Genomic DNA, 9573 nt, shown 5'->3' on the forward strand with positions numbered 1-9573 from the left:
CGGTTCCTCTGCCGGTCTACAGGGCTGTGTTTGCTCTCTCTTCTTGCTAACGGTGGCATAGCATCTGGCCTGCTGCCTTGCTGTACCCATGCTTGTCTGGGCCGGTGGGCCTGGAGGCGGCTTGTTTATTCCCAGACAGTACAATGCATGTCTTTATGACCATGGTTTGTAACACAGACCCTTCGTTCACGCCCATGTTCAGCGCTGTCTGGTAGGGGCTGTGTGATGAAGCAGTGTGTTGAGGCTGGCACTGTAATACAAGATCCGTAGGGACAGAGAAGACTTCTGCCTTGTTTTCACTCTCTCTCCAGGGGCCAGAGCACATGGTAGAGGCTTATGATTATGAGTAAATGAATGAATGATTAAATGAATGAATGAATGAGCCAATGATTAAGTGCAGGCTCTGCATGGATTGCCAGTGTTGCAGAAATTAGAATCTAACACAGCCAACTAAAATTAAAAATCATAATTTGATCTTTCTTCCATGCAGAAACCCCTTCATGAGCTTAGACTTGCTCACATGCATTATTATAAGCATGAGTCATCAACTATCTATTGTATGCACAGAGGTCTTGGGTAACGTGGTGCCAAGTAAAGCAGATTGTATTGTATTACTCTTCAATAAAATGGTGCCATAAACTAACAGAATAAAACACGGATGTCATTAATAATATTCACTGTGAATTAAGTTAAACTTGTTTTTGCTAGTTGTCCTGTTACTCGAGGCTGGACTCCTAGTTCTTAGTTTCGGCAATACATGTAGCTTGTTTCACACAAGCTAAAGGGAGACATGGCAGTATGTCTAGGACTCGCCCAGATGGAACTGTTAGAAATATGTAGAGCAGCCCAAGCCCAGAGACGCAGCAAGTTAACAAAGCAACAGCAGCACATTGAAACCTACCAGCCCCGAGGTCTTGGTCCCAGTGTGGCTCTACACTAGTCCCTTCACCCCTCTGAGACCCATCTTCTTTATTGTGCATTGTAGACGATACTTTTGGGTAGGGCTATTTTAAGGCCTGAAGCATCTGCAATTGGTACCTGATGTATATTAGGATGTTAGTGGAAAAGGGTAGTTATTTGCAAATTCATAGGCTTAAGATAGAAGAAGTGCACACACACACACACACACACACACACACACACACACACAGAATAATAGATCTTCAGCTACATAGGACCCTTCCAGCCACTGATCCTAGCAGTTTTAATTCAATTTCCACCTATTTCCCTTCACATCCAGCTGTAATTCCTTGGTCCCTCAGCCCCTTTCCCAATCCAAATAAAGTCAACTCTGCCTCTCACACATGCCCATATAAGTAACAAAGCAAAGCTAGAGAGAAGGCGCAAAATTGGGAAGAATGGTTTCAGTTTAAATGTACAGTTCTAAATCTCAGACTCAAAACATTAGTAGTCATTCTTACTATGCTTCTCTAGTAGCTTCAGTTTTCCACTTTCTCGGATGATTATTTCCCATTTCTCTTCTTTCACAACATATCCCACTCGCTTCCTCTCCCTTCCCTGCCATTGTGATACTTGATTGAGAATGGAGAAGCCAGCAAGGCTGGGAATCACTCATCCTTCCTCCAGGTGATGAACACCTAATCCTGCCCTTTTCTCAGAGGGGAGGAACGGCCCGGCCCCTGTCCCTACCCCAGGCTGGCTGACCTCCAGGTTCTCCATTCCCATCCCTTTGTCTTCCGGAGACTCCACCCCTCTCCCTCCTTGTTGGCAGTTTCTACTGGGGAGAAAGTGCTTTGTCCTCTAGAATTATTTACCAAATGGTATTACTTAACATTTCCTTTTGTTACAGTTGCTGGCAAGCAGAAATTTTAATATAACTATTCTGGCCGAAGAGTTAATATTTCGATATTTATCTGATGAACTCTCTGATAGGAAGAGAATTTATGATGAAGAAATGACAGAACTGTCAAAGTAAGTCCTCATGTTATATGTACTTGGTCTTGAGTTCAGATTAAAGAAGGAAATCCTTGCATTCATACCTTTATCTCAGCTTTTTTCCCCTCTTGGCAGAGAAATTAGACCTAAAAATAGAAAAAAATATTAATTGCAAAGAGTTTATGGAAATTTAATTGAGAGGGGTCATAAGAAATATTTCAAAAGTGTGTCTTCATGGGGCCCCTAGGTGGGTCAGTTGGTTAAGTGTCTGACTCTTGATCTCAGCTCAGGTCTCGATCTCGGGGTTGAGTTCAAGCCCCATGTTGGACCCCATGCTGGGTATGGAGCCCACTTTTTAAAAAAGTGTGTCTTCACAAAATTACATAGTTGTTTTTTGTATCTAAGTAAGTGGTACTGAGTTTTCCAGAATTGAAAAGGCACAGTAAATAAAAATGGAAGGGAAAATAGGTTTACCCCTCGAAATAGGTTTGACAATTATTTTTACTTTTTAAAGTGAACAGAGTTGTGTGTTGTGGCGAACTTTAACTATTGAGGTCTTATCATTCTTCCACTCCTTTTTATTTAGAACTCATTATCTTTGACTACTGTGTAGTTTTTGCTTTCATCAGAACTTTTTTCTCTTCTTATTATTTATTTTTATTGAGGTAAAATTGATGCATAACATTATATGAATTTCAGGTATGTAACATAATGCTTTGATATTTATATATATTGCAAAATGACTACCATAGTAAGTCTTACCGTCCATCACTATACATAGTTAGCAAATTTCTTTTTCGTGTGGTGAGAACTTTTAAGATCTATTCTCTTACCAACTTTCAAATACGCAATGCAGTATTATTAACTGTAGTCACCGTGCGGTGTATTACATCCCCAGGACTTATTTATTTCGCAGCTGGAAGCTTGTACCTTCAGCCCCCTTCACCCATTTCACCCATTATCCACCCCACCTCAGCCTCTGGCAACCACCAATCTTTTGTCTGTATCCATGGGCTTGGTTTTCTTCTTTTTTAAGATTCCGCATGTAAGTGAGGCCATACGGAATTCATTTTTCTGACTTATTTCACTTAGCATAGTGCCCTCAAGGTCCTTAGAATTTTTATTTATCATGGTCATAAGGTGTAACTTTTTCTAATTAAATTAATACAATTCAGCATGTTCTGTCTCATCAAAGTAAATAAGACAGGCTTGGCAGGAAACCCGGTGAGCTGATAACTTTCTCATGAGGTGGTCCTTGGCTTCCTTTTCCCACTAAAGACAGGCCTGAGGGTTTTACGTTGTAAATGAGAGAATTGAGGTTGGCTAGCTTTTGCTGTTTTACAGTGGCTAATATTCCCTTTTGTTTCTAACTGCTCCTACTTCTCAGTTTACATTTTCCCTCACCCAACAGTCTGACCAGAGATGTCCCCATCTTCGTGTGTGCCATGGCCTTCCCCACCGTCCCGTGCCCTCTTCATGTCTTTGAGCCCCGCTATCGGCTTATGATAAGAAGATGCATGGAAACTGGCACCAAACGGTTTGGCATGTGTCTGTCTGCTGAGCACGCAGGGTAAGAATTGTCAGCATTCAGAGGGTCCTAAATAAATACATAACTTGTTCTTTTTCTTGAAGAACAATTTAAGATGATGTTGAAAACTTCTGGTGTCTCCCATTACATAACAAGGTATAAGTCCGAGGCCATCTATGATGTGATCCCAGCCTTCTTTCTAGCCTCATCTCCTGCTCCTTTCTTTCAGACATCATACTTGCTAGTCCACTACCGTGTTATTTGCCTTTCTCTAAATACAGTTCATATTCATACCTCCATGCTTCCCTCTGCCTATAATTCTCTTTTAGTTCACCATGCAAACAAACTCAGCCTAACTTTTAAGGTCTAAAAAATTTGCTAAAAAATTGAAACCTCCATCTGTACAACCAGACAAATTTCAGTCTTACAAATACCCCAGCTCTTAGTTTTTACCTCTCCTCATTTTACATCAAGCTGGCAGACAGCTTCCCTCCATGGCTGCTCTGGGGACTCTGGGTCCTTCCCATCTGTTGGCTTCCTTATCCCCCTAGGGCTTTGTCATTACAGCATGGTTACAATGAGGTCACTTCATGTAAGTTCTAGCTGGTAGAAGAGGCACATATTCTCTGAAAGGATTCAGAATAAAAGGGGGTACACATCACTATTGCTCACACCTACTGCAAAGAAGCCTGGGAAATGTAGTCTACCCATGTGCCCAGGAAGAAAGGGAGCATGGATATGTAGGACCATCCACTAGTTTCCACCATATATACCTAGGAACAGATCTTTTTAAAGATATGTGTAGGACCTTTATATATGGAAAGAATTCTACAGCTTTATTGAAAAATATTCAGGAAGATCTAAGTAAATGAAGAGAAATACCATATCCATGGATGGATGCATAGACTTCAATGTCATAGAAATGTCAGTTTTACCCAAATTAGTCTATAAATCTAAAGTAGTTTCGGTCAACATTCCAAGAGGGTTTTTTTCATGGAATTGTTCAAGCTGATTTTAGAATTATTATGGAAAAGCAAAAGACCAAGACCATGATAGTTTTGAAGAAATCAGTTGAGTAAGATGGGAGAACACTCCCGTAACAAACTTAGAAGTCCTCGTAAGCAGACCACTGAAACAGAATATGGAGATAAGAAACAGATCCACTCATATATGAATGCCGTATTTACATACAATTTGTGAGAAAAGGCAAGCTGCTCACTTAAAAGGTGCTTAGAAAATTAGTGGGCAGTCCAAATGGGAAAAAATAATCTTTTCTCTGCCTTGCACCATGTACACAAATTAATACATGTTATTTACATTCTCAGTGTGAAAAACAACATATACAAATTTTAAGAGAAAACATTGGGAGACCACAATTAGGAAAAGGAAAAGAATGATTTTTTTTATACAAGATGCTGAGAGCACATAGCATGGAAAAAGAGATTAATAAATTTGAATATATTAAAATTTGATTCATCAAAACCAGCAAAAGCAGAGTGAAAAAACAAGTTCCAGAAGTTCTGCTTCCATGAAGGATACAGAACACTAAGAAGAGCATTACTCCAGATAAACTATAGGACATAAGTTTCTTGAACCCATTGGTGAGCAGAGGTTGCTCACAGTAAGTGAGGAAAGGCAAGTCCCTCCAGGGAGAACAGTAGACAAAAGTGTGGCTTACCTGTGGCAAAGCCCAAGAGACGGAGACCTGCAAGTATGTAGGAAGAATTCAGCTGGTTTTTTTGGGCCACGTTCTAATGGCCTCATGTGGACAAGCATGAGAGTCCAGATGCTCTGGGAGTTACAGATGCAAGGGGAATTTGCATTCGCTCACAAGTTCTTGTCCACAGACAGGACAGGATGCTTATTGGAAAGACAGTTCTGCAGATGAGACAGGCTTTGGGAGAGCTGACATTTGAAGGCATTTGTCTGCTGATGGCTGGGGCAGTCAGTCCTCCCTTGAAGGGGATCTTCAGGGCACCTCCGTCCATGCCATGGCTATGGATAAGATAGCCCTGTTAGACAAGCAGGAAGAGAGAGTTTTAGGAGAGATCCAAGTAGGGGTGTCCAGCCTTACAGGCGTGTGACTTGGGAACCGTCACTCATCGTTAGCTTGAAGGTGTGTACTGAAGTTGTTCATTTACTTTAGAATTAGGTGGCCTCGGGTTCAGATCTCAGGTCTAAATCTTACATAAGTTGTTGCTTTTTTTTAAACCTTCCTGTTTTTGTGAGGCTTGAATGAGCACATATTCTAAACTGCTCCATGTAGTGCTTGACGTGTAATGGGCTCAATCAGTGTCCTCAGGAAGCAGATGAGAGTTAAAAGAGTGAGAGTGGGTAAGATCACAGGGATGGCTTTGGAGCGAGGATGCCACCCTGGGTGGCTCCTGTGTGAGGGACACGTGGGGGAGGGAGGCACCTATGAAGGGCTGCACTAGTCAGGCCCATCGTGGGTGATGGAAGCGTCCCCTGTCCTGTTGAGGATCATGGTCCCACTGGTGTGTACGGCTGACAACACTCCGAGCCAACCATTAAGACCTATGCATTTTCCATATGTACATTATCCTGCAAGAAAAACATTACATCCTTCTAGAAAGAGGAAATCCTTGGAATTACTGCATCCCTCTTTCGAATTCTTTGGTTCACATTTACAAACGTGTGACAGAGAGCAGCAGAGGGTGTTGGGTCAGTGACAGATCAGCAGGCTCATGCCAGAGTCATGTCTGACTTCCTGTGGGGTCATGTATGACTTCCTGTGGGGTCATTTCAGTGGAATGGTGGGGTATGGAGGCCTGATGGGGACAGGAGGTGAAGGCAGTGACTGTAGATGACTTTCTTTTGTTGGGGAGGACAGAGCTGCCCGGCAGTAGTGGAGATGGGGGAGGAGGGAGCAGAATCTGTGAGTGGCGTGAGAGCCCCGGACATACCTTGTACTCTCTGTGCTCCCTGCCAGTGCCCTGACCAAAGGGACGGAGAATTCTCCCTCCACCCCTCAGGTCCTTCCAAATCACTAGCTTGTTTGAATGACTGAGGCACAAGGTCCCCTTTCCCTCCAGCCCTCCCTCTGCAGCCCTTGCACACCCGTATGTTTCGCATTTAACAGAAGGAATCATCTGCAGGTGTCTCTTAGAGAAAATAAGCTTGCTGGTCCCATGTGGAGACACCATTTGTTTGTTTAGATCTTTGCATTTTTAAAATCACGGTTGTTTCTCCTGACTGTCCTGTCAGAATTTCGGAGTACGGCTGCATGCTGGAGATTAAGGACGTCAGAACGTTTCCTGATGGGAGTTCGGTTGTGGATGCCATTGGAATCAGTCGGTTCAGAGTTCTAAGCCACCGCCACAGAGATGGCTATAACACAGCCGACATCGAGTATCTCGAAGATGAAAAGGTGAGGTTTATCTTACTGCTGCGTGTTTAGAGGTCAGTCACCTTGTTTCCCTCTGCACTGTGGAAAAACTCGGTCGGATTTTTACTGACAATATTATTTATATCCTCCCTAATTCAGCACTTCAGTTACTTGGTACGTCCGTGGATTTTTCACCTGGGTTGGAGCTGGTGGACCCATCTCCTCCTCAAAAAAATTACCTTACTGCTGCACCTTGCGAATGCCTTTGTGATTTGTTGTCTCGGTGTTTCTGGCCTAGGAGCCAGCAGACTTTTCCTACAGGGGCCATACAGTCAATACTATAGATGTTCCAGGCCATGCAGTGTCTGTTGCGACTCCTCAGCTCAGACAGAAGCAGCCGTACACAGCCCGTAAATGAGTCGGCATCACTGGTTGCCAGTAAAATGCTGTTTACATAAACACAGGCAATGAACAGGATCTGACTTGTGGGTAGTAGTCCATCCCTGTTCCGGGTACTGGTATTAGTTCAGAATGAGATATAATATAAAAAACAGTGCTTAAAAACACCTTCTAAAGCTCGGTGTAAAAGATTGGGCTCTCTTACCCCTTAAGAAATATTGATATGTCTAGTAGACATATCAGAACTTATATTTTGACAGGTTAATGAAATGTTTTGAAGGGGTTCTCAAAAAGACGTGTACGGAGATGTCCCTGGCAGTCTTATTCATTAACGGCCCAGACCAAGAAACAGTGCAGATGCCCCTCAGCACAGGAGTGGATAACAAACTGTAGTGTATTTATACGATGGAGTACTACCTGGCAATGAAAATGAAGGGACTGGGGGCGCACAGAGCAGCCTGGAAGAGTCTCCTCAGTCTCTCAACGCACACATCTCTCGACGTGATGCTCAGCCAGGGGCGCCGGCCGCACAACCACGCATGCTGTGTAGCTCCGTTCATACGCCGCCCAGACCAGGCGTCACTTGTCTCTGGGGTTGGAGGGCAGAGACTGGCTGGGTGGAGGCCCATCGTGGGTGATGGAAACGTCCCCTGTCCTGTTGAGGATCATGGTCCCACTGGTGTGCATGGCTGACAACACTCCGAGCCAACCATTACGACCTATGCATTTTCCGTATGTACATTATCCTGCAAGAAAAACATTACATCCTTCTAGAAAGAGGAAACCCTTGGCATTACTGCATCCCTCTTGCGAATTCTTTGGTTCACATTTACAAACGTGGAAAGTGAGAGTTTTTAGCTGTCTGACATCACACTGGAAGTCACTTTGGGGACAGTCCTGTACGTTCGTGACGCCCATGAGTAGAGCCACACCCACAGGGCCAGCACTGTCCCTTTTCCAGCTTCTGGTTCTGGTCATCCTGAGCACAGGGCTGCCCGGTGCAGGGGAGCCGAGCACAGCGAGTCAACCCTAACGCCTCAGGACCAGGGAGTGGCCTTTAAAGGATGTGACTGAATGTCATTGTTCTCGGGGTCCCTCTGCTGCCCCAGTAATAAATCTGAGGAGAGGGTTTACTGACTGTTGTATGGATGGAGATTTGTAGTGGTATATGTATTTAAAATGAGAGCTTACATAGCTACAACATGAAATAATTTTGGTGGTTTTTTAAAAAAGGAAAATCCTCTACCACATATGAGTGTTTAATTTGTATACGTCACATTGAGAATGGTTGTATGCATTATAATCTAATTTCTCAGTTCACCCTAGTTTTCAGAGATACTGGAATTTTGTAACCAGAAAGGACTTGAATGATTTATTCCCATTTTGTAGATGAAAAAGCTCTAGCCTCAGGAGGCCGTATGACTGGCTCATGAGAATCAGTAATAAAGCCAGAACATACCCGGGTCCTTTGGTTCCCAGCCCAGTGCTTTTCCCACTTAGGTGTTCCTGAGTAGGACTGGGACATACTTAAAATGAGTGACTTGGCAGTGAGATAGGCACCCAGAAACAGTGTGAGGGCCTACCGCTGCGTAAGGCTAAAGCAGGGAGTGTGCGTAGCTGTAACATGTCTTTTAGAGTATAGTTTGGTGATATGGAATACAATATTTTAAATGTCTCACTCTTTGACTTGGCAATTCTACTTCAAGGAAACTATCCTGAGGGAATGACGGTCCCTTCCCTCAACACCAACAACAAAAATAAAACAACCTCCCCACTTTTGCATAAATATTTATATTGCTGTGTTATTTTTAAATATATCTGGCCTGGATAATGTAGTACATTCTCAAATATAGGATTGCATGTAGCCATTGAAAATTACTCGTGGTAACATGGGATATGTTTATATTGTTAAGAGAAAAATCAGGATGTTCTAGATAGACAGGGTAGATAGGTCCTCACTGTGTAAGAAAAGTACAGATTTGTATGTTGAGCATATAATAGGTTTATAAAACACTAATCAATTTTCTAAGAAATAAATGCCATGAATCCACTTAGCAAATGCAGCCAATGTTGCTACATTTCATGTGTATTAATGAGTTGTTGAAATGGTGGTCCATTTTTCCTTGATCAGGTGGAAGGTCCAGCATATGAAGAACTTACCAGTCTTCATGATTCAGTTTATCAGCAGTCAGTTTCCTGGTTTACTTCACTTCAGGATCACATGAAGGAACAAATTTTAAGCCATTTTGGGTTAATGCCAGACAGGGAATCTGAGCCTCAGGTATATTCTCCTTATTTCTTTTATAACGCTATTATTTGCTGCTATAATGTGCTAAGATATATTATTCTGAAGGAAAATTAGGCACTATATGCAATATACTCCATCACGATCACTTACGAACCA

General features: G+C 42.9%; 1 protein-coding gene across 1 annotated transcript in view; it reads left to right on the forward strand.

The window, feature by feature from the left end:
• LONRF2 (LON peptidase N-terminal domain and ring finger 2) overlaps window positions 1-9573 on the forward strand; it is a 54250-nt gene that overhangs the window by 25029 nt on the left and 19648 nt on the right. The window contains exons 8-11 of the mRNA XM_087863298.1: window positions 1811-1932; window positions 3308-3466; window positions 6650-6812; window positions 9301-9450. Of these exons, the coding sequence (XP_087719424.1) occupies window positions 1811-1932; window positions 3308-3466; window positions 6650-6812; window positions 9301-9450 (594 nt within the window). The remainder of the gene's footprint in view (window positions 1-1810; window positions 1933-3307; window positions 3467-6649; window positions 6813-9300; window positions 9451-9573) is intronic.

Source organism: Ursus americanus, chromosome 7 (genome assembly GCF_024610735.1).
Source record: "Ursus americanus isolate L20-20 chromosome 7, mUrsAme1.1.p, whole genome shotgun sequence".
NCBI lineage: Eukaryota > Metazoa > Chordata > Mammalia > Carnivora > Ursidae > Ursus > Ursus americanus.